Source organism: Mercenaria mercenaria, chromosome 6 (genome assembly GCF_021730395.1).
Source record: "Mercenaria mercenaria strain notata chromosome 6, MADL_Memer_1, whole genome shotgun sequence".
Classification (NCBI taxonomy): Eukaryota; Metazoa; Mollusca; class Bivalvia; order Venerida; family Veneridae; genus Mercenaria; species Mercenaria mercenaria.
Genome location: NC_069366.1, coordinates 5,951,109 through 5,977,724, shown reverse-complemented (window position 1 = coordinate 5,977,724; position 26,616 = coordinate 5,951,109). Strand labels below are relative to the sequence as shown.

Below are 26,616 nucleotides of genomic sequence, written 5' to 3'. Positions count from 1 at the left end.
GAGGTTGTAAAATAAATTACATGATGCCTTTGCCAAATTTGATTTTGATGAAATTTTAATATAATAATATTTAAATGTGTTAGAAATTGAAAAATGTACTATCAGAATTATGAATAGAATCATAAAAAAATCGAGGGGCGTTAGAAATTTCAGTTAGTATATTATGATTAAATACTTAATCTTATTTAAGAAATGAACTATTTTTTTCGTTGTTCATGCGAAATGAACGACAGAATAGGACCGGCAAATCAATGAACCGCTCTAGCGATTCATGTTTAATTCTGTCGTTCACTTCGCTGACACCGAAAAAAGTTGCGTTTCTTATATATACATTATATTTCATTCTTTTCATCTGTAAACAAGGTTATATTATAGATTGCACATATTTTGTTGCATTTAATATTAAAATGAGCTTTTCGGCTATTTTGTTCACCAGACGGAACAACTGCAACGTCATCTAAGGAACGTTCTCCCTGATTATACGCGGACGTCGTCAAAACAACGGTCAGTTATCACTAAGTAGTGTTGACGTAACTTTCGCGCCTTTCCTATTGCTGTTCATGAAATGAATGTAATAATTTTCAATGTAAAAGAATAGGGCGAATGTAAATATTATACAGTGAGGTGATTTTAATTTGAGCATTGTTAATTTTTTTCCATATCTAGACGGATCTAATGCACAACACATTATGGTCTAGAATATGAAGTTATATTGAAGATTTCATTGAACGTTACCAATATATTTGCAAGAAACTCCTTTAAAGGAGTAACCACAATCACGAAATATAAATATTTTACCAACGTTTGCTAGCGTATTTTAGTTTTGCTTTTAAAATTTTAGTCGTGTTGGGCGACCATTAGAGTTCCCATTTTTTTTTTCAGTCTTACTGTCAAAGCAGCGTTGTTTGTGTCGTGTGGTGGTCGTCAAAAGTATATCCGTACGTTCGATCACAAGTGTTGTATTTTGATCTTGTCAGATTGTTCAGCACGACATATTAAGAGGTATGTTTAGTTTTTCAGCTTGCATATTTCTGCTTGTGTGGTTCCAATGCCCCCGCTTTCACAGCTTTGGGTTTTGCTCAATCATCCGTTGGATATAGTGCTTGCTTTTTAATTTAGATTCTGTGATAATTATGCAGGCTCCTTAACATCAGTCTCCCTCTCTAAATTCCACTTGGTTTAGTTTTGTCCATTGTTTTCTCGTTAAAGGCAAGTCCATTATTTTAACTGGGTGTAATATGCATTCAGGGAATCGCACTCTGTGTTATCAATGAAGGTTCCGTGTGCCACGCCGTATGAACACATCTGCGAATGTCTATCATTTGATTTTGATACTTGAAACATGTGCACATGGGCAGATAATGAGTTTTGCTCCATCCGGGGTAGGAGGGCGTGGACGGTAGCATGCATTTCCACACCGTCTATAAACAGGGTCAATCAAACAGAGCCTGCAACATTTTCATTTTTGTCATGTCGACCTGTAGAGTTTTCCCTTTTTCTATTTTCTATTACAGCAGCACTGTTTGTGCCGTGTAGAAGCCTTTAAGTATCCTCGTACACTCAATCACAGCTGTTATATTTCAATCTTGTCGAATCGTTCAGCACAACATTCATGTTGTGTTAGCGGTACTATTTAGTTTTTCAGCTTAAACAGTCCGGCTTGGGTGTGTCTTTCATGGCTTTTGGCTTTGTTAAATCACCTGTTTGATATGGTGCCAGCTTTTTAATTTCTTCTTTTGGAAGTTTCTGTTATATGCAGGCTCCATAACCTCAGATCCCCTCCGCCAAGATTATTGGTTATATGACCCACGGAAGTGAATCTCGAACAATAATGAAATGACTCGAATCGCTGAATTAGACTACCTGACAAACTATTAAATGTCCTTGTTAAAACGCAGGAAAATCACTCTTTATATATTACACTATTAACGCAAAAGTGATTAATTAATAATGTTCAGCTTAATCTCCCGTAGAATAGAAGTAATACTTAACTGGCCTTTTGTTAAGTCCCTGTTAGACGTTAACTGTCTTTGGATCGACAACATGTGATTCCTGTCATATGGATATCCAGCCTCAGTTTTCTTAATAATAGCTGTAACTTCTATAGTTGCCCTGATTCCTTAATGCTCAGCTCATATATGCTACAGTATCACATATAGCATTCATTATGCCCACGATGCATTGCCTGCATTTCGCGAGCCTTTATATAAGCTGGATCTATACCCAATTTCTCGATGCTCAGCTTAATTAATAGTTATATTCGCATTCGTCTATACCATAAAGGTATACTGTTTCCTCTGCTACGTCTCGGTCTCCACTTAATGATGGATCTATCCCTCTAAAGTTTTGGATAGCTGCAATAATAAGCTACAGGACTCTATTGTGTCGTGACCAAAACAAACAATGTTTGAGATGAACACTCCACAGACAGGGTTCAGAATATTTCCAGGTATAAAGTTTCTGTCTTCGTGACCCTTAAACCTGACACAATGCTTGATAAAAAAAGTATCGCCTATGATAGCGGATCAAGAGCCCAGAAAAATATTCTTTTCAAATTCCTGAGCTTATTTTCCTTCCAAAAACTGACGAGTTTTAAATAAACAAATAAATTCACCTTCCTTCCGTCGTTTGATACTGAAAGCCTAATCGTCTATTGCTCACCTGTACTATTAGTAGACGTGCGTTCTGATTGGTGCCATTTACAGAAGTCTGTTCTGATTGGTCGAAATCCGTAAATATGATTTTACAACAATTTTTTTCGCAAACAATTCATTGGTTCCCTTTAACTATTGTTTATAGTACAATGGACAAGCTTATCAAGTATGCGGCCCGTTGTCGATATAATTTCGTGAGAAAGTTCAAATGTAATTTTATGATATTAAAATTTGCTTGATTTTACCAGAAATATTTGTCGACGCTCATTGATTACAACATGTCAGACGGTTGCTCCCCTTTACATGTATAGATATATTATGTATAATCAGCACGAAAATAGTATATTGGATCCTATATCTGATAGAAAATAACTATTTTTACACTAATTAATTTAAGGTGAATCCTGAAACAAATTCTACCAATTTAGACATCAGTCTCCACATCTCATTCATGCGAGATTACGAGTTTGAGAGAAGAGCTTGTTCTATCTGTATAATGCTGAGCATATTAAGGGAGCAACTGGTACCATTTTTCACATACTTGGTATGCAACCGAGGATCGAATCTGCGACTCCGAAAAGGAGGCAGACGTTCTACCATTACATAAAATTACGCCACTGAAAGCGGAATCGTGTGCCGTGGTAGCTCAGTGGTAGAGCGTTCGCCTCCGGATCGAGAGCTCCGGAGTTTGAGCCCCACCGGAGAGAAAAACAGAGACAGAGAGGTCACAGTTAGGCAGAGTAGATGGTCCAGCGAAGAGACTTTATTCCTGAAAGATAAATCTTCAGATGACGATAAAGTATTGCAGCTGGTCCGACGCAGAAAATTTGTTCTTGAGAGAGTGTCTTCACTAAAGCCGCTGGTCCGTTGCATAGAATTTATTCCTTGACCGTACGAACACATCTGCGAATGTCTCTAAATTGTGTTTGGTACTTGCAACATGCGCAAAATTAATGTTGGGTTCTGCTCAACCCGCGGCTAGAGTGGACGGTAGCATACATTTCCACTACCGTCAATGAATAGGCTAAATCAAACAGAGCCTGCAACATTTTCATTTTTGATGTGTTGGATGACCTGTAGAGATTCCACTTCTTCTATTCGCAAGTTTGTGGGTCATGGGTCATAGAAATTGTCCATGTGTTTTCGGAACGATGGTTTAATTTGTTTTTATTAAAAACGAGACTGTGACCAAACATTCGGATGCTACACATTTCTTTTTTTATCTTATGAACAACTCCGTTATAGGCATTTATTAAAGCCAGCTGTGACTGAACTTCTTTAATACTTGTCTTCTGGTCTGTTTCTTTGGACCCTTAGTGGTGTTTCTCTTGTTGCTGTACTTTCTATGAAGGCATTGAGAAGATGCGTATTTAGGTTCTCTTTTATATACTTAAACACGAGTATTTGTGTGCCCTTGGTTACCAGTATGTGTATAAGGGATTGGCAGTGACCTAACTGACAGGGATAAAGTTTATTTACACTGTCCTGTAACACTGGAACATGTGTGTGGATAAAGAGGATAAGAAGTAAGGGATTTATGCGCAATTAAGCTCCCAAAAGTATCTGACCATTTATTGTTCGAAGGCTGTGCAACCATTATGTTCCTAAATAGTACTTGTTCCCTTGCCTCTTAGTTTTACTTTGCATGTGTTTTTATGTGCATTTGTCTATCACATAGGCTGCTGTGGGGTTTTGTTTTGGAGGCTGTGTTTTTGAACATAATCATTGCTATTAGATCTTTATCCTTGTTTTCTACACTTGAAACGACGTGAAAGTGGTAATAAATATTCAATATTTATTCAAGTACTGTTGTAGCTTAGCACTGCTTCGATTTGATAAACATGTTTAAAAACTTCTAATTATTTCTATTATTTGCTGTTTTCATATTAAAGACAAATCTGTCATAATCAAGTTTATGCAAGCGTTAGGTAAGTGTACATGCTTTATTGGAGCTGATAATGACAGCATGATTGCTGATAATGTAAAAATTACACCAGATTCCCTGAAAAAGAATTACGTAAGGCCCCTGATCAGAATGCTCAGCTTTTCCGAGCTATTTTCATAGACTGGGCCCAAAGTAAGTATAAGTAATCATTGACAAATATCCATATTTGTTCAGTTTTACAAATTTTGTCATGTGCAGTTCGGTATATTCGTAACTGCATATATATCATTTACTGGTGTAATTCAATTGCTTGTGCAATAGTGATCGCTATTTGATAAAACAAGAACCACTCTTAAACTTTTATCATTTTTTTAGCTCACTATGAGCACGAATTGTGTGCGTGCATGCGTCAACAATTTCTTTAAACGACATCTTCTTCAAAAAACGCTAACTGGATTTTGATGAAACTTGGCCCGGATGTGTAGTTTTCTTCCAAATATATTCAAACGGCCCCACTTGGCAGCACATAGGGGTGGCCAGATCTAGAAATAGAAAAATCTTCAAACGACATTTCTTGTATGAAACTACTGGCCAAAGTTCTAGCTCACCTGGGCACGAATCACTCATTGTCAGCTATTGTAATCACGCTGTGTCCGTCTTTCGTCGTGCATGCTTGCGTCCGTCCGTCGTCAACAATTTCGTTAAACGACGACAACTCCTTTAAAACCACTGAATGGATTTTGATGAATAAAAACTTTACACAAATGATCTCTTGGTGGCTCTCTTTCAAAGTTGTTCAAATGGTTCCTGTTCATTGGGCATATGGGCCACTACGGTTAAAAATATGTTTTTAGCTATCAAACTTTAAAAAATTTCTTCTCTGATTCTCTTTGCTAGAGCCTTGATATCAGTGTTTGGCTCTCTCCCGTAATTGTTCAAATGATTGCCATAGGGTCAGAAATGGCGGCGCCCTTGAGTGTGAGATGTATATACTATATTTGCTCATATATAATAAAATCTATAAGAAGATCCTCTGGAAGCACAGAATGCAACCAAGCAAAATAATAGCAGACTCGGTTTGATTGAGTCTGTTCATGAGAAGTAATGGAAAGTGCAACACCCATCACGCCCCCTAGCACTCTTCTTCTCTGAATCCATGGCAGCTAGAGCCTTGATATTTGGCCTCTGATATCAGAGTTTGCCTCTCTACCATACTTATTCAAATTATTGCCTTAGGTTAAAAAAATAGCAACATTCCTGTGTATGACATATACTTACTTTAGACTTATAAATAAGAAATTTTGATATCTGGCGTGTGATATCAGGGTACGACTGTCTATTGCAGTTGTTCAAATTATTATCCTAAGTTCAAAGAATGGCCAGGCTCATATGTGTGTGACATGTATATGATATAGGCTAGTATAAAGAAATCTTGAATATCTTCTTCTCTGAATCCATAATAGCCAGAGCCTTGATATTTGTCATGTGATATCAAGGTTTGACTCTCTATTACACTTGTTCAAATTATTGCCCAAGGGTGAAAATTGACTAAGCTCCCGGGTATGACTCTAATTAGTCCCAATACGTGACTTAAGTTACCTCCCCTGACGGTCCGTCCACAGAGTCACAATCAGCGACTATTTAAGATCGGCATAATCGAGGCACTTCTGCCTCTCAGAGATTATTGCAAGCATAAGGCGAAAAGAAAAATATTTCTGAATAGCAAATTCCTGTGCTTGTTTTGTGTAATACGCGATATGTCATTTCCTGAGCACTTCGCAGTTCCTGGCGAAAGTCACCCACTGACCTACATCATCGATTTGTTCATCGCCATTGGTGACGTCACAGCTTTATTACGTCACTATTGGCGCATTTCATTCACCGTCAGGTACCAGTACTGGATAGCAGATAATGGGGAGCAAAACGTCTCAGGCTAATTCTAAGTGTATTAACGCAAGTTAAATTACAACATTTGAAAACAGAACAGGTTTTGGGAGAGATCTATTCATATCTATTCTCATGTGCTTGTTCCTTCATGAACACCCGGAATAAAGTTGGATGAACAAATTGAGCACGACTTCACATTGTGCTAAATGCCGTATGTTTATACGTATTATTTGATAGCTGTTTTTCTATAGTTTTTTATGCAGAACATATTAAATAACGTTTCTGTTCACGGGATAAATGTATAACCTATTGCAAATCAAAATATTTCTTTCGTTTTTCATACTGTGAAACTAATAATTTATGTTCGTACATTGATCACTAATGATTACGCGTGTTTTAAGACGTGACTGAGTTGGACGTAAAATCAGACTGAAATAAAATGAATTGATAATTATGTCACGGGTTGGACTAGACTCGTATATACTATACTGGGACTTTTGTACAAGATATTTTGTAAATCTTCTCTGAAGCCATGATACCTAGAGCCTTGATATTTGGCATTTTATATCAAAGATTGACTCTCTTGTTCAAATTATTGCCCTACGTTTAAAAATGGCCACGCCCTGATCAAGTGTTACATGTAAATCTGTAGTTGTACCATTCTTTTATGCTAACACAGTTGAAGCCTTTTACACAGTTAAGTGCTTTAGGGTCAATGATTGACCCCCTTGTTTATGCTTTTAAAAGTTTAAACAAAAAAAAACGCGATGCAAGACACTAATATGTCAAAAGCTCTACATACATCGGAAAAATTGTACATGTATCTGATTTTAAATATCAGTTAGTTGAACAAATTTTATAAAATAAACGTAATAAAATAGAAAAAGTGATTTCAAGATTTATTTAATACTGTCATGGTTCATAAGAACACGTAACATATAAATACAATATAAGATGAGAACATGTAACAACCGGAACGCAGAAAATTATATAAAGTAACTGGAGAATGAGTAACAATTACATGGGAAAATCCACAGGTCTTGTTGGTATTTAATTTTCTTTGTGTTATTTCCATCGCCTCATTGCGCATGTCTGGTGGGAAATTGGGGGCGCCAAAAACGAAATTGTAAACAAATACAGGATACCTTTACAAACATACCAAAGAATCATTATTATTAACATTTGTTTCAATTTTAATGGCTCTGTACTGAGCTATGTAGTCATCTTAACTGTGATAAGGTAATTTTGTTTGCTCAAATTATTTATTTCGTAATTCCTTCGATCATCTGTTTTGACGCCCTTATTTATTTTGCTGTCAGATCCAGTGCTTTAGGGTATAGCGGATAGCTAACTAATTTTTCCTGCATTCCAATTCAAAGAAATGACAATAATTGTTTTTTTTTTTAGTATATCAGACAGAAACCTACAAAACCCTTGTTAGACCACCACTAGAGTACTGCAGCTCAGTGTGGAGTCCACATACACAGCTCAACATACATAAAATCGAGATGGTCCAACGCAGGGCCGCTCGATGGGTCACCAGTGACTATTCAAATTACAGCAGTGTCACACACATGTTAAAGCAATTGGGGTGGCGTTCCCTTGCAAACAGAAGAAATGATGCCAGGCTACTGATGTTTTACAAGATTGTCCATGGACTGGTTGCAGTGCCAATGCCATCTTATATTTTACCTCCTACCCGGCTCACTAGACACATGCATTCCCAATCTTTCCGGCAAATTCAAACACCCTGTCATTATTACAAGTTCTCTTTCTACCCGGCTACCATCATTCTCTGGAATTCTTTGCCGGCTGACATTGCTCAAGCACCTACCCTGGACCAGTTTAGGCAAGGGGTAACCAAACTGGGCCAGGACTTCTGAGTGACCAGGCTGTTTTTAATCCTTTTACTGTACATTTCGCCTTTTTATTAGCACTATCAGCTTTTTCTCAAATTCTCACAAATACTTTATGTATTACTTTAATTCTCCTGTACATTCCTGCTTTTAAACTCTTATGCACTGACGCGCACCTGCATAAAATACTCGCAAGGGTGTCATGCAGTATTTATAGATAGATAGATAAAACATCTGTTCTTCTTAAAACAGTCAGCTTTTCATAGAAATTCATGTGTTTTTTCTCTCCACGCCATTGTTTACATATGAGCTGATTTAGGGTGTACAGGATAGCTTTGGTCATTTTTTACATTATTTAAAATCCACATCTTAACAAATTTTCCAAGACTTCTTTACTATAAATCAGAATAATAATGTATTCTCATTTCAAAAACATTCAGCTTTTTAAATGTCAAATACTTTTCATTCACTGACGTTTTTTACATATGCACTGATTTCAGAGCTACAGAACCTCAGAAAAAACAGTGGATTTATTTATTAGTTGTATCAAAAAGTTGGACTAATTATAAGTTCCCAACACTTGGCGCAGGCGCGGTGAGAAAATGTCGATGAGATGTATCACCGTAAAATATCAAGATATCAAGATTTAGTCTATAGGGGATAGCTTTATTTTACATTTGATGACATATGAAAAATAACACAATGAGCAAATATTTAAAATGTATGTCAGAATGTCAATTTGCATGCCAGTAAAAGAATGATATGAAAATTTATACAATAATTCAAGTCTAAATATAAAATTTATCAACCTATCCTCTATACCCTAAAATCCGCTATACCCTAAAGCACTGTAGTTATAAGTGACCTTTTATGATGCCAAATTACACCAGTTTGCAAAGCAGGCAATATTTTACTTTGCTCAAATAAAACATTAATGCATTCAACAGATTTACAGTAAGATTATAATATGAATTAAGGCATTGCCTAGCATAGGGATTTATCTTTTATATTCTATTACAAAGAAATATTCAACACTCGAAAGAAAGTGAAACTTCGCTCTAACTAGTTTACATTTAGTGTCATCATACCTCTTACAGCGAATATCATACTTTGCAAAATTTACGGGAAGCCGTGACGGTGACGTCATTCACCGCGTTCTCGCACTGGCTTTTGATTTTTTTTTTGTTCGCACTCCACGCAGAAACTTGATGGTCTTTACACTTCCTTACTGTTTTAAAAGTGTTTTTCAGTTGCATGTACAGTTTTCATTACCAAAAGGAAGTAAACGAATCATGTTGGCGCGGTTTACGAATTTCTGTGACTGATTCGGGGTGCTCGGATGTTCATGCAGACAATCAGTCTGCGTTGTGTACATAAACCGGAACCGGAAAACATCGAAAAAAATGCCTCAGTATATGCAGACAACAAAGACGAATAACTATATACGGACATTACCGTCTCGGGGATTTTCATCCCCTATTAATTTTTCTTACTTTGGTGTATTTTTATGTCTTTAATTATGCAAAAATCTCCAACAGTCCAAACCTTTACAAACTTAATTCTTACAGGAGCGGTGTATATAAATACCGAAAAACAGAAAGACACCGAAAGATACCGAACAACACCAAAAACCACTATAAAAACATACAAAAAGTCTTAAATAAGATGTATTAGACATATGTTTACAGATATGGCGCAGAGGTGCACTTTTTGAGCCATATATGAAAATGTACCTAAGAATCTAAATGTTTAATACAGACAAACGTCTCACTGATCTACATATTCTACTTTCGATTTGAAATGTACTTTCTACACCGGAAAAAACGGTTGTGCATACAACTTACTTCCTACATAGCTTGCTTCACTGTGTCTTTCGGTGATACCAAAGAAGTATAAAATACACAGAATGGCAACTGGCTGTAATCTCGCGTGATCTCGTGTCAGAACATGAATCGGCGTTATCTCAGTAAAAACAAACATCGGTGAGCATGGAGTTACAATTTGTACCTTTAAAACTACATTTAAAATACATGTTGGCCTCTAAAACAACATTAGTTAATGTGAAATAGTCTTAAGACACAAAGTACATGTTTCTTGCCATCAAAAGAAGCGTGGTCATACGGTGACAATTAATTTACGGTTGAATAATCGCTTTCGCATACAAAATGGCGCGTGGGGAAAGCGTCACTTCGGGTAAACGAGATCTCATTCAGTTATCACGGGATGTTAGCGAGATTTGCTCTATATGCCTTTCAAGTTGCCGATCTATTTATTTTTATAGCTCTTTGGTGATACATAAGCTACATAACGCATTACCGAAAGACACATTTATGATCAATAAAATCTTATTTGCACAATTTCATCATCAAATAAAATTTTAATATTTTATAACTCCATAATCTGTGTATAAAACATCTAATTTCAATCAATTTTGTCCTCAAATGTAATTTAAATATAATATAACACCATAAACATGCATAATATATGGCCCAAAAAGTGCACCTCTGCGCAAAGGTATACATTTGTAACCACCTATTAGTGTTTCCTGCAGACTCTAAAAGGGGCATGGTGCTTCCCTTGAAAAAGGGCACTTTTAATGCGCGGTTTGGCACTGAAAGGGCATTCGTCCAAGTACGCTTGCTGGCATCATTTTACAGACACCATTTTACATACTATTTTCACATTGCATTTGAGAATTTTTCATATCTCAGATATGGGGTAGATATTTTGTATTATCCCTCAGATAATGTTTACCATACTTTCAAACATTTTTATTTTGTTACCAACATGAAGTGCTGGCTTGCATTTTCAGAGACAGATATCTGGTGATAATTTAATAAGCAACAAGTTTTATTGAACAACTATCAATGCCCAACTTTATTTTGTCAATCATCACATACCATTTCACCATTGAATTACGTTAAGAGCATAGGCAGTTCGTCAAATCTACATGTAATCAATGACTGTGTACCTATATCGCTGATTAAACCCATTGTTCTTCGTTGTCAGTAAGATTTAGAAGACAAATCTACATGGAAAGTTACATTTTTCTTTTGTCTTGGGCATACGAAAACGAAAGTAGAATGCTACGTAAAAAGTACATGCTGTGAAATTTGCTAGATTAGATCGTCTGCCACTATTTTTATCAAGTTTCTGCAATACATACACTAGTTTGAATCAATGATTGACAAAGAATCTGTTTTTTTTTCTATCTAATCATACAGTATTAAGTAAAAAAAACATACATGTGAATACCTATGGTTCATTGCGAATAATAATTCAAAATTTCGGCTTGCTTGAATGCGGCCGTGCACTTTCAACTTAAATTTCAGCCTTATAAAATTATTTTGACAAATTATTTACTAAAACAAAACTAGGGCCTTGCATTTTTAGTTTATTCATTTAAATCTCGATCAGGTTTTATAACTTAATCGCTAGGTTATCAACTTATCGGTTATTTTCATACCGATGTACGTTTTCAAATTTTCAAGATGGTGGCGACTTCTGCGTCGGCGCGTCATGAATGTGCTTTTGAAAGTACTACTTCGTAATTATTAAACAAGACATTTGTCGATTTTAATGAATTTGGTATCATTTTGAAGCTTAAATGTTTATCTTGTATTATTTTTATAAATGATACCCGTGAAGGAATAAAATATATCTTGTAGATAAAATCGATGTAAAACATTTTGAGTCTGGTCATTTTTCATGGGTTGGTCGGCGATCGGCAAAGGGCAAACATTCAACATTTTATTTTTAAAGGCCAAATGAGCGCATCAAAAATGTGCGACAATCAATCTACATTTTAATTGATTACAACCTTTTAAAATAATTATCCTTTAATCATGTGTTAACTGACCGTTTTCAATCATCTCTTCCGTAAAAAGGCTAAATGTAGCTTCTCCGCCGACGTGCTAAAAACAACAAATTTTCATCTACTGTTTCCAATTAAAGAATCATAAAACAGTAATTGATTGCATAATCCTGTCAGTTCTTAATCAGGGTCATTCACGGTTGATGCACCCACGTGTCGACCTGTTGATCAAAGCCGCTAATTGACGGTACAATACACGGAACATGCCCCGCAGACATTGGCTATCCAGGCTGGTTTTGAAAGGGCACTTTTCAATATAAATACAAAAGCCTGATAAAATAAAAGTTCACATGGCGCAAACGGGCAGCTTGAAGGGCACCTTGGCGGCACTTCAAACGGGGCATGGCGCTGCGCCATGTTAAAAAGGCCTGCAGGAAACACTACCTATATCCCTCTGTAACCAAAGGGATTGAAGGAGTTACAAATGAATGCCTTTGCGCAGAAGTGCACATTCCTGGCCATATATGTACATTTAATAAAAACTCAAAACAGTTTTACTGACAAAATCTGTTATAAAATTAGCATTATTTATTTTCTTTGTTTTTAGAAAACTAAACAGAGCTCCAGATAAGCTGCGTATTTGCGCAATTAAAATTGCAGAAAACACAATTGATTTCATATAGTGTGCGTATTCAGGGTTGTCAATAAGAACTGGCCGAAATGGACGGTTCAAATGGCATTTGGGCCGGTTCAAATTCAAAAAAAAAAAAAAATCGGGCCTAAAAACCTTAACCCGCCGACCATAGTATTTTTAAAGTTTTTTTCACGATTCTGTCACGATCATAGACTTTGTATAAAGAACTCTCCACCCAGACTAAAAATCGATATTACCCGCGGTAGTTTCCGTTCATAATTAATACACAGCGTGTCATCACGGGCGATGTTAATTGAATCTTAATTGCCGAGGTGTATTTCATACACTGCCACGTGCCTGTCAACCTTTGACTTGAGTTAAAACACGCGATAAACCAATGACAGCTTTGGATGTAGAACGCGTGACGTATTTATCGGCAAAACTATTTAAGCTCCGCCTTTACAAATGATGATATACGTACGTCATAACTGACGAAATTCAAGCTAACGTGAAAGCGATGAAAATCATGTTTCACAGACTGAATTAATATTAGAGATATACATGAAAAAATATTCATCAGTTATCGTAGTGTCAAAGTTATATTTTGTAGCAAAAACTTCAGAAGAAAGAGTGATGGGACATCCGCGATAATTTCCAAGAATTTTGAAATCATGAGTGACGGTCCCGATTTAAAAGAAAAGACAACAAAAAACAAGACAAAGAAATTATCCACAAGCACCTTTATATTTAATAATCCAACATCGCTTATAACTAATCTGTAAACAACAATTTTCGTATGTTTTCACACCTATTTACCCCTGTGGAGCGCTTTTTATAACAAAGCCAGGTGTTGATTTTAATGTGTGACAACTGAGACAGGTATTTTTAAAAATTTCTATAAAAAATCATTAATCACAATCAAATTAAGATCAGAAAATATATTCGCTTTTACCTTTTTCTGTAAGTTTTTGAAATCGAAAGTACAGTAGTTGTCGCGGTATCAGCCGGCCGATTTTTTAGCTCACCTGTCACAAAGTGACAAGGTGAGCTTTTGTGATCGCGCGGTGTCCGTCGTCCGTGCGTGTGTGCGTCCGTAAACTTTTGCTTGTGACCACTCTAGAGGTCACAGTTTTCATGGGATCTTTATGAAAGTTGGTCAGAATGTTCATCTTGATGATATCTAGGTCAAGTTCGAAACTGGGTCACGTGCCCTCAAAAACTAGGTCAGTAGGTCTAAAAATAGAAAAACATTGTGACCTCTCTAGAGGCCATATGTTTCATATGATCTTCATGAAAATTGGTCAGAATGTTCACCTTGATGATATCTAGGTCAAGTTCGAAACTTGGTCACGTGCCGTCAAAAACTAGGTCAGTAGGTCTAAAAATAGAAAAACCTTGTGACCTCTCTAGAGGCCATATATTTCACAAGATCTTCATGAAAATGGTCAGAACATTCACCTTGATGATAGCTAGGTCAAGTTCGAAACTGGGTCACGTGCCATCAAAAACTAGGTCAGTAGGTCAAATAATAGAAAAACCTTGTGACCTCTCTAAAGGCCATATTTTTCATGGGATCTGTATGAAAGTTGGTCTGAATGTTCATCTTGATGATATCTAGGTCAAGTTCGAAACTGGGTCACGTGCGGTCAAAACCTAGGTCAGTAGGTCTAAAAATAGAAAAACTTTGACCTCTCTAGAGGCCATATATTTCATGAGATCTTCATGAAAATTGGTCAGAATGTTCACCTTGATGATATCTAGGTCATGTTCGAAAGTGGGTCACGTGCCTTCAAAAACTAGGTCAGTAGGTCAAATAATAGAAAAACCTTGTGACCTCTCTAGTGGCCATATTTTTCATGGGATCTGTATGAAAGTTGATCTGAATGTTCATCTTGATGATATCTAGGTCAAGTTTGAAACTGGGTCACGTGCCTTAAAAAACTAGGTCAGTAGGTCAAATAATGGAAAAACCTTGTGACCTCTCTAGAGGCCATACTTTTCATGGGATCTGTATGAAAGTTGGTCTGAATGTTCATCTTGATGATATCTAGGTCAAGTTTGAAACTGGGTCAACTGCGGTCAAAAACTAGGTCAGTAGGTCTAAAATTATTAAAATCTTTTGACCTCTCTAGAGGCCATATTTTTCAATGGATCTTCATGAAAATTGATCTGAATGTTCACCTTGATGATATCTAGGTCAGTTTCGAAACTGGGTCACATGCGGTCAAAAACTAGGCCAGTAGGTATAAAAATAGAAAAACCTTGTGACCTCTCTAGAGGCCATATTTTTCATGAGATCTTCATGAAAATTAGTGAGAATGTTCACCTTGATGATATCTAGGTAAAGGTCAAAACAGGGTCACGTACCTTTGAAAACTAGGTCAATAGGTCAAATAATAGAAAAACCTTGTGACCTCTCTAGAGACCATATTTTTCAACGGATCTTCATGAAAATTGGTCAGAATTTTTATCTTGATAATATCTAGGTCAAATTCAAAACTGGGTCACATGAGCTGAAAAACTAGGTCACTATGTCAAATAATAGAAAAAACGACGTCATACTCAAAACTGGATCATGTGGGAAGAGGTGAGCGATTCAGGACCATCATGGTCCTCTTGTTTATAAATATTTCTCTTAAATCATTTTAATAAGAGGAAATGTCAAGGTAAAAATTTTTATCAGATACTGTCAAATGCTGTTAAACTGTCTTTGCACCATCATAATTTGTCAAACACATCCTTCAAAGTGGAGTTTTGGTCAATGTCTACGAAAGTGTAACAGAATCTGGACATACAATTTTGGATATCTGGATTTTGATCAAGAAAAAATGGAGGCTAGGGGTTTTGGCTACGGATAGGTGGTGGTGAGAATCAAACAGTTAATTTTCTATGCCTAAACTTGTATTATTTCTAACTCTGTACATTTTGTTTTGATGGTTCTAACAGTGACATTTTTGTCATGCCAAATTGTAAAAATTCATCTGTGGAATCTTGTTCCCCACAAAAGAAATATGAGTACAGGTTTAATTCTCAGTAGAATTTTGAATTTAGATATACAGAAGTGCAATAACTATTTGATTTTGCAAAGAAATACAACAAAGAGTTGAAGTGTGGTGACAAGTTAGATATTCGCATTTCAAGACTTGAAAAATGCATTCATGAACATGTAAACTCACTTTTATTATTATCTCCAAATTTACCAGGTGAGCTCATAAAAATGTGAAAATAAGGGTATATTGTATTTAAAAATGCAGTGGAAAAGATGTTCTTAAATGCTTTCAAAATGCCCCAGAATGCAGGAAATGAAGCGCTGAATTTCAAAATTTTCCGGGGCAGCATGCCCCCGGACCCCCCTAGCTGGCCGCCCACTTTTCTATTTCAGCCTGTTCAACAAAAACTTATTGATAACCCTGCGTATTAAAAAGCAATTAAAATTCCTAATACGCAATTCAATAAAAATCTATTGCGTATCGCATTTTCCTTGGTTAACTAGAACGGGTACGAGAATTTAACTCTAGACAACCAGCTTGTTATACATTACTGCAAAACGGGTTGCAATTTATCGGAAAAATCACAGGATCATTCAAACGGTTGATCAGTGTTATTTGGACGCTTTGTAAACAATTTTCTTTATGCCGATAAATGTAAAAGAGGGCAGAAAAAAAACATTGTTACAGCACAAACAAACAAATTAGTCAGATATTTTTGCTGTTCAACACGGACTTATCTCTTTGTGACGATGTAGTGTCACCGATACTGGATGACATCTTATGGGAGAATGCATATTGGGGTGAACGAATTGATCTCCACCTTCATTAAAAGTGAAAAAGAAAACAACAGTATTGAACAAAAGAATTTCAGAATACATTAAAGATTGAATAAAAAAAATATCTTTGGTACTATGAATGAAAATACACGTATTTACATTGATCACAGGCATGGAAAAACAAGACAATACTGTTTTAATTAATCACTTTTCATTACAATTTTAAATACATTTTTGTATTAAACATTGAAGGGTGCTATTACAGTACTCAGGGTTCTCGGAAACGCCGAAATCGGCGTCCCTGTACGCATAACTGGTCCCGGTATACGCGTGTTTATTGCAGCTTGGGAGTCCCCGGACGCACGTTTCTGCAGTGAGACGCAGTGAAAATTAATTGATTACATAAATTGCGAATACACAAGGTTTGACTCGAGAGCAAAATATGTGGGCGGAGTTACTCGCTTGTCACCGATAGCCGCGTACAGCCAATCAGCGTTGCCCGTTTTCACTTCACCGCGAGACAGATCAACTCGAATACATGTGATTGTCGGTGTGATTGCATAGGTGACAATTTCTAATTGCTAACGACGGATTACGTAGTGTTTGAAGTAACTCCGATTGTTTTCTCACGTACTAATTACCAATTTTAAAGAACTTTTTAGAATCTTTTTTAAGAAAGTGACAATTAGGCTTAATTATAAATGTCCGAGTAATTTTAAGATGCTGTCGATGCCGGTCTTAGTAACGGGATTATTTTTCTGCAAAATCGCTGATGATATTTCAGGAAGCATTTATTAATATGTTGATCATAGACATACTGTGCATTCTTGTATTTTAGATATGTTGTGCTCTTAATGAGTATTAAAATAAAAGTAGTAATTGTTTATATATTTTCTTTTCACTGTATGTTTATATACATGAAATAAAAAAGTACCAGTAAAGAAAAAATTATCAGGAGCAATTTTTGGACAACTTGATATTTTCACAAGGGGGATTTTGTCCAACTTGATAACTTCACTGGGGGATTTTGTCCAGGACGATCAGAAGCAGCAGGGGGGGGGAGGGGGGTGTTGTCCAGGGGTGACTTTTTCCTACATTAATTTTTGACTACATGTGACCTGTTTTATTTTACTTTTTACCACACATTAACAATATTTGTGTGAAGAATTGTGTTTACAAAATGTATGTCGGCCTACACTTAATTTGACAGTACAATAGAGGCCTGTGTTTTGACGAAACGTTTAAGTCTGTACGTCAGTGTAGTCAGTAGTTGGGACTGCAACTTTTTCAGCTTTGGGAGTCCCAGGACTGCAACTTGAAATTGCTAGTGAGAACCCTGAGTACTTTTATGCAGTTAATCAATCCAGGCTAATGATATATACCGTGTATACAGTGAGCAAAAAATACTCAGCTGTTTTTGCGAGATTGGTGAAATACCCAATTGGTTTTAGCAAATACCCAATTACTTCCAAAAAGGCTGGGTAATGATATTATTTTTACCCAATTCAAATCTCCAATACCCAATTTAGACAAAAAAGAGATGGGTAAATACCCAGTTGCACCAAAAGCTTATCTGGAGCTCTGACTAAATTTTCTTGTATCATGAAATAAAATTAAACAAAAAAAATCATGTGTTTTCCATATAGAATGTGTTAAAGCAAGGCAAAAAAGGGTGGACCTGAAATTCATATTAATGGTCTCGGAAAGCGCCAGAATGTATATTTTCATGTATATTTTAATAAATAGAGACAACCTCCGGCACCCACCCCCACTTGTCTCTTCGCAACTCGCACAAATTTCACTCTTTCATATTTTGGAAACTTGACAGGTATGCAAAAGATAGTTTTAATTAGAAATACAATAAAAAAAATAAACAACTAATATTGTGTCACATGTATTACTAAAGGTAACCAAAATGTTTTATATTCATTTTTTGTTCATCAGAATAAAAAAATAACTTCAAAAGTCAGAGGACAGGAGTTTCGGAAAAAAAAAAAAGTAGAATGAGCCTATACCTATTATAATGTAAACTCCTTGAGGTCAAATTGGTCACAGAGGTAGGCTATCCACTACTATCGTTTGACACATTTACCTGTCAGTTTATAGGGGATATTGCACATTCGCTTTTAAAAAAATAAAGAAGAAACTTTTTTATTGATTTTTTCTCAGCAGTTTAAAAAACTGAAGCGGTACGATCAGACATGGCGCAAAAACATGACGTAATGCCATGACAATCTCGGGAACTATACCGCTTTGATCTCCAGATGCCATGATACCGACACATATCTTTTAGCTCTTTGAGGGATGTTAATTGATAATGAAAACAAGGCCAATTACTTAGTTTATCAACAGAGTAATTACCGATAATTGTGAATGTTTTTTTTTTTGCTTTAAACACTGGTGGGCGGGTGATGATTATAATGTGACCATATATTTGGGACACTTTTCAAAATAATTATTTTTCAGGAAATAAGTCTTGAGAAAGTGAAAATAACTAAGTATTTTATGCTGTCCTAACACTTTGGGAAATTATGGTAGGGGCTAGACGTGATTATTATTGCTATTGATGCAGTTATTATGGAGAGCAACTGGGTGGTGGAGATGACAAAAATACAGTGAAAGAAAAAGAAAAATGTCTGCTGTGAATGTAGTGTACAGAGAATATAATTTGTCTACTGTGTGTTACATTTGAAATCTACTTATTGTACATAATACTCCTCTCATAAAAGTGATACTGGCTACTCATCCTGCAGGGCGAGTGGTGTGAAAATGTTTTTTACACCCCTGAATGCCAAAAACGAAGTTTCTCGATTTCCAAATTAATGAATCATTAATTGCATTGTCAAATCTGTTGAATCATTAATTGCATTATCAAATCTGTAAAAGTTAAAAACCATATATTTAGTTATACATGCCTAGGCCAAAAAAAAAAATTATGTATGTTTCCTGTGACATGCCAGAAAAAAATAGGGTAGGTAGGTCGATTTTTTTTTTTTTTTTTTTTTTTTTTTTTTTTTTTTTTTTTTAGAATGCACATCTTTACAGTAGTGGAATTCCCTTGTCTTTGCTTTTGCCTATTGTCTTATCAATACGTATATGTCTTTACTAGATGGTAGATGCTATACACTTTAAATACACTGATTTTTATATACCCTTTTGGCTTTTAGTCAAATTTTTAAATACATGCCGTCAGAATATTTCAACAGATGCACCGTTGATTTTCCATTGGTTCAAGCCTAGCTTAAACTCATGATTTTTTATGAACAGAACAGAACAGAACAGGTATCATGGCATCTGAAGTGAAGATCAAAGCGGTATAGTTGCCCGAGATTGTCATGTCATTACGTCATGTTTTCGCGGCAAGGCAGGGGTGTAATTTTTTTTCCACACCACCTGCCCTGCAGGACTACTAACCACTAAAATCTGCTTGCCCTTAGTGAACAGTCTCTTGCCCTTATAATTGACATGTTTAATATTGTCACTTTTATGAAAGGAGTATTATACAATAAGTAAATTTCAAATGTAACACTCAGTAGACAAATACTATTCTCTTGTATCCTACATTTCCTTTTTAAGGTGGCATATTTGTTCTTCTTAAACTTCCTTTTTACAGCAGACATTTTTATTTTTCTTTCCTCTATTTTTGTCAGCAGCACCAGCCAGTTGCTCTCCAAAATAACTGCAGCGACAGTAATAATAATTAAAGTCTATCCCCTCCCGTATTTTCCTAAACTATAAGGACAGCATAAAATATTTAGTTATTTTCAATTTCTCAAGACTTATTTCCCGAAAATAATTATTTTGAAGTGTCCCCAAAATATGGACACAATTATCATCATCCACACACCCTTTGTGAAAGCGAAAAAAAAACAATTATCGGAAATTATTCTGTTTATAAGCTAAGTAATTGGCCTTGTTTTCATCATTAATTAACACCCTCCAAAGAGCTAAAAGAAGTGTGTCGGTATCATGGCATCTGAAGTGAAGATCAAAGCGGTATAGTTGCCCGAGATTGTCATGGCATTACGTCATGTTTTCGCGCCATGTGAAACATCACTGTTTGATCGTACCGCCTCGCTTCTTTAAATTGTTGAGAAGAAATCAAAGAAGAAGTTTCTTCTTAATTTTTTTTAAAAGCGAATGTACAACATCACGAATGAACTGATAAACAATTATACCGGATATCCTACCTCTGTGACCTGTTTGCCCTGAAAGAATTTACATTATTGTTAGAGAAGAATATAAGTGTCGTGTCAAAAATAATACTTGTACGAAAAGATTCATTTAAAACTTAATTAAAAACCGCAACAACATCATACTGCGTTATTCTAAAGCCACATTTCTATTTACATTCACGAGGTGACGTAACCTATTCTGCCGCGCTAACAGAAATCTGTTTTGCGAAAAATTGTTTTACTCCATGTATTTAAATTGCTGCCGCTTTTTCATTATTTAAGATTTTTTAATTCTGTTTTTTATACTTTCTGTTCAAAAGTCTGAATTTTATGACCATATTATGTATCATTTATTTACTTTAAGAAAGAAATAAGTAATTAAGATCGCGCTGTTTGAAATGTTACAAGTGATTACATGAAAATTCGGCCGTTTTTATAGAATTTTGCCTACATTTTTGTCGATGTCTTATTAAAATTATTATAGAATTTAAACTGTATTACTTCTCAAGCGGTGTTGAAAATTTGAAGCAATTATATTAAAAAATGAATGCACTATGCACGTTTTTTTGTGTTCGTGTCGATAAACAAAAGTAACGGCGAGATTAGATATTACGATAGGTCGCACGTGCTCGTGGAATGGAAAATTACCGGCATGACGTTTTGATATCCTTATGATTCGCGGGTTAATTCCAGTCAATCCAGGTATTTTTTCGTGTTATAATTTCTGAATTTGGTAAAGTTACGACGTAAAAACCACTCGCCCGATCAGTCGAGTATACAGCGAAGTCCACTCGTCCGAAGAGCTATAAAAATATGACTCGTCCTATCCAGAATTTAACTCGTCAATGTACGATGGAGGTGAATATAGAACTGTCAGATCCTTCACAAGAAACTGCCTGTCGGCGGGTGGACTTATTCAAAAAGCCCGGTGAATGTACATCGATCCGATGTTCCTAAATGAGAGCATATAATTTTTTTCGTCCGAAAAAAAGTTTAGGGTCGGGGGCTAAAATTAGGGTCGGTCGGGTCACCGGAAACATACATATTTTTTTTTACGCCCTATCTTTCTGTCGTCCAAACAAATGGTTATATTGAAAGTAATCAAATGTAATCATTATGACTAGAGTGCAAGTAATGTAATGTAATCAATTACTGATGCAAATCTAGAGTAATCAAATGTAATTGTAATTAGAAAATATCAAAGTAATTGTAATGTAATCAATTACTGGCACATGTAATCAGCCCCAAGCCTGGATATATAGGATGTAAAACCCATTAAATCAATCAGTCAGTCAATCAAATGAAGCAATATACAGGATGTAAAAAGCAAACAATTTTTAGCTCGACTATTCATAGAATAGTAGAGCTATTGGACTCGCCCATGCGTCGGCGTCCGCGTCCGCGTCCCGATTTGGTTAAGTTTTTGTATGTAAGCTGGTATCTCAGCAACCACTTGTGGGAATGGATTGAAACTTCACACACTTATTCACTGTGATAAACTGACTTACATTGCACAGGTTCCATAACTCTGTTTTGCTTTTTTACAAAATTATGCCCCTTTTTTGACTTAGAAATTTTTGGTTAAGGTTTTGTATGTAAGCTTGTATCTCAGTAACCACTTGTGGGAATGGATTGAAACTTCACACACTTATTTACTGTGATAAACTGACTTACATTGCACAGGTTCCATAACTCTATTTTGCTTTTTTACAAAATTATGCCCCTTTTTCGACTTAGAATTTTTTGGTTAAGGTTTTGTATGTAAGCTGGTATCTCAGTACTCACTAATGGGAATGGATTGAAACTTCACACACTTGTTCACTGTCATGATCTGACATGCACAAAGCAGGTCCCATAACTTTATTTTGATTTTTTACAAAATTATGCCCCTTTTTCAACATAGAAATTTTTGGTTAAGTTTTTGTATGTAAGCTGGTATCTCAGTATCCACTAATGGGAAAGGATTGAAACTTCACACACTAGTTCACTTTCATGATATGACGTGCAGTGCAAAGGGTCAATAACTCAACTTTGCATTTTACAAAATTATGCCCCTTTTTCAACTTAGGAGTTTTTGGGTTAAATTCTTATATGTAAGCTGGTATCTCAGTACCCACTAATGGGAATGGATTGAAACTTCATACACTTGTCCACTGTCATGAGCTGATAAGCACTATGCAGGTTCCATAACCCTATTTTACTTTTTTACTAAATTATGCCCCTTTTTCGACTTTCTTATTCATTCAAGCGACAAGGCTGTTAAATAGTCGAGCGTTGCTGTCCTCCGACAGCTCTTGTTGATTAATTACAGGGGCTTTTTTTAGGAGTTGGGGAAGACACTGGGCGCTGGTCAAATGGGGAAAAATCACTCGAAAGAGGCCAATTTGGGGAAAATTCACAATATTATATCCATCATGTGATACTGCTTTTACATTAGTCATTCAGATTTTAAGTTATCCTATTTCAGGGATCAAATTTAATTTTTCCCCCACTAACAATGAAGTGCCATTTTTTCCACTAGCAACATCATCATGATGGTTGGTTCCACTTGGTTATTTGGTTTTATGATAAATGTTCAGCTCCGTTTCCAACATTTTCACGGTTCGGACAGGCCGGGATTTTCTAGTTTCGGAAGAACTAACCAAAGTACTCGATGATTCTATGGACTTTTGGCTGGACGCGGAAGTTTTAAGTTCTTTCAGGTCACTGCCCATGGTGTCGCTAGAATTTTAAGTATCCCTTGTCCTTTTTCGCCTATAGACTTGTGATTTTCCTCTCCATTTTCGAATCACCGACCAAAACAAAAGTAAATTTCGTCTAGACGCTTACTTAGATATCCAATAATTTCATTTATAATAGCGACAAGCGTCTACAAGCGGTCACGTGTTTATCGGTAAAATAACTACCCCAAAGGAGGTTTCAAAGAGCAAAGGACAGTTTGAGCTAATTCGTCGATTATCAAATGTGATCGCGAAAATATTCGAGTGCCATGATTTCCTACTCGTATTTTTTTATTCTCACTCGAAATTTCGCAAGTAAGTGACCGCTAAATTCGATCCCTGAAACATAAGAATTGGAGATAGATTGGGGAAAATTGATCTTTTGGGGGGAAATTTTCCGAGGGGAAGACGCCGACTATCTGTGTCACTTTCTTAGTAAAAAAAAAAACCCTGCATTACTCACAGGCTGGGACTCATTGTTTCAAAATATGCGAGTCCCATGGACATATCTTCAGATTTAAAATGAATCACTGATCAGTGGTTAACCCCTTTGGGCCTATGTTATCTGTCACTCTGTATACAGCTTCAAGTGTGTGAGATATCATATAATCAGCATGTGATTGCAGTTTTATTGCAAAAAATGGGCTCACTTGATTTCTTGTGCGGTGCAGGCGTAGTGTGTACCAGACAGAGAAAGTTCAGTGGTGCAGCATGCAGAACATGTTAGGGGAACACAGAAATGGCTGAAAATGGCAGACACATGAGAATTGAAACTTGTTATTTTTCAGATGCAACACTATTCGCTTTTCATTTTATAAATTTATGTTACTATTTTTAGCTCACCTTGAGCACTTTAAATGATGTATAATAAACTTGACCTTCTATTTTCTGAAAACCCAGGATAAACTAAACTAAAATAAACCAGGAAAAGGTAAGCTTGTTTTCCAATCAGCACATGCATCTAAATAGTTTTGACTGATATTAAATGTTATCAGTATAAACTTACCTCAAAGGTAAACAAATCTAAAAAGAATGTGAAATTATACTGAAAAGTAGTTCTAAAGCTGTTGAAATATAAGTAGTTTTAAAGCTGTTGAAACGTAAGTAGTTTTAAAGTTGTTGAAATCTCCCCACCAATGTCTTGAGTTGCTGCTTTTTCTTCTTGCTATTTAGCCGAGAAGAATGTGTAGGAAGGACAATTTATGTCACCAAGTGGGGAAGGGCATGCTTCTGGTATTTGGAGAAAAAAATAGCTCAGTATTCCTGTAAAAGAAAAAAATTCGAAACATGGGGGTGGGGAACTGCCTGATTTGAAGGAGATGCCTATAAACTTCCCATGCTGTGGAAGGTAAAAAAGACCTGGTCCAATTAATTTATTTCATCGTCATTTAGATCATTTAATAAGCTCCTGAAATTACTAACGCACTTCTTTGTTTTTGCAACCAGTATGTTATGAAAATGATCAGTAGATCTGAGCAAAAAAAGTTCACTGATTTATTATTTTGCGTATTTGTTGTCTCAAATTAAAATAGAATGTACCTGAAATTGGTCTGTGAGAAATCCCATAATTTTACCAGTTATAAAGTTCCAAAAAATTTAAAAGTTGATTAGTAGCATAATCAGTTTGTATGCACTCATTAGCTTATTCACATCTGTACCAGGTTGAGATATATTTTGTTCACTAGATGCAAAACAGGGCTTTTATTCCTTCTGTTTGAGTGAAAAAAGCCCTGTTAAAATGTCCTGTTTGAAAGATTTTTTGTCAGAGCATGCTTTTCTTACAGGTAATTTCTTCTGCATCAGAACTGGTTTCCCCGGCACATGCTTTGAAAGGCATAACGCAGATGTGATCTGATTTTCAAAGCGTCTTGGTTTGGGAGGTGTGGAGAAGGTGTTAGGCAGGTTTATCTCTTTATCACATCTCTGGACTGGAGTTTGCCTGAATGAATTAATACAGAATTGATATTCTGAATACATGTTTACATTTAAAATGATCTTGTATTTCCAGGTCAGCTGATATTAACAAAGAAAGGATGGGGACAGAGGCTGGAAATAAGAACCTCAGTGGTCTGCCCATGTATCATTTGCGGAGAATAGGTCCTCCAGCCAGTAAACAGGGCGTGGTCAATGTCATGGAGTATGTACCATATTCCTTCCATCAATACATGTATCTTGACAACAGCATAGACAAATGAAATAGTAGTTTTATAATTTTTGTATTATTAACCCATCAAACTTTTGCATAACATCAAATTTTCTTCCACATCTTGAATTGCCAGAAATATGATTCATAAACAATTAATTGTTGTTAGCTCACCTCTCAGGTGAGTTATTGTGATCGCTGGATGTCCGGCGTCTGTCTGTCGACATTTAGCTTGTGTATGCGATAGAGCCTGTATTTTTCAATTGATCTTCATGATATTTGGTCAGAATGATTGCCTTGATGAAATCTAGGTCGAGTTCAAGTATGGGTCATCGGGGGTCAAAAACTAGGTCACTAGGTCAAATCAAAGAAAAACCTTGTGTATGTGATAGAGGTTGTATTTTTCAATTGATCTTTTTGAAATTTGGTCAGAATGATTGCCTTGATGAAATCTAGGTCAAGTTCGAATATGGGTCATCTGGGTTCAAGAACTAGGTCACTAGGTCAAATCAAAGAAAAACCTTGTGTATGCGATAGAGGCTGTATTTTTCAATTTATCTTCATGAAATTTAGTCAGACTGATTGCCTTGATGAAATCTAGGTCGAGTTCGAATATGGCTCATCTGGGGTCAAAAAGTAGGTTACTAGGTCAAATCAAAGAAAAAACATGTGTATGCCATAGAGGCTGTATTTTTCAATTGACCTTCATGAAATTTGGTCAGAATGATTGCCTGGATGAAATCTAGTTCAAGTTTGAATATGGGTCATCTGGGGTCAAAAAGTAGGTCACTAGGTCAAATCAAAGAAAAACCTTGTGTATACAATAGAGGCTGTATTTTTCAATTGATCTTCATAAAATTTGGTCAGAATGATTGCCTTGATGGAATCTAGTTCGAGGTCGAATATGGGTCATCTGGGGTCAAAAACTAGGTCAAATCAAAGAAAAGCATTGTGTGTGCAATAGAAGCTGTATTTATCAGTTGATCTTCATAAAATTTGGTCAGAATGATTGCCTTGATGAAATCTAGGTCGAGTTCGAATATGGGTCATCTGGGTTCATAAAGTAGGTAACTAGGTCAAAT

General features: G+C 36.0%; 1 protein-coding gene across 1 annotated transcript in view; it reads left to right on the top strand.

The window, feature by feature from the left end:
• The first annotated feature begins 24,380 nt into the window (after window positions 1-24,380).
• The window catches only part of LOC123549787 (uncharacterized), a 42,772-nt gene continuing 40,536 nt past the window's right edge, over window positions 24,381-26,616 (top strand). The window contains exons 1-2 of the mRNA XM_045338183.2: window positions 24,381-24,404; window positions 25,400-25,528. Of these exons, the coding sequence (XP_045194118.2) occupies window positions 25,425-25,528 (104 nt within the window). The 5' untranslated portion in view covers window positions 24,381-24,404; window positions 25,400-25,424. The remainder of the gene's footprint in view (window positions 24,405-25,399; window positions 25,529-26,616) is intronic.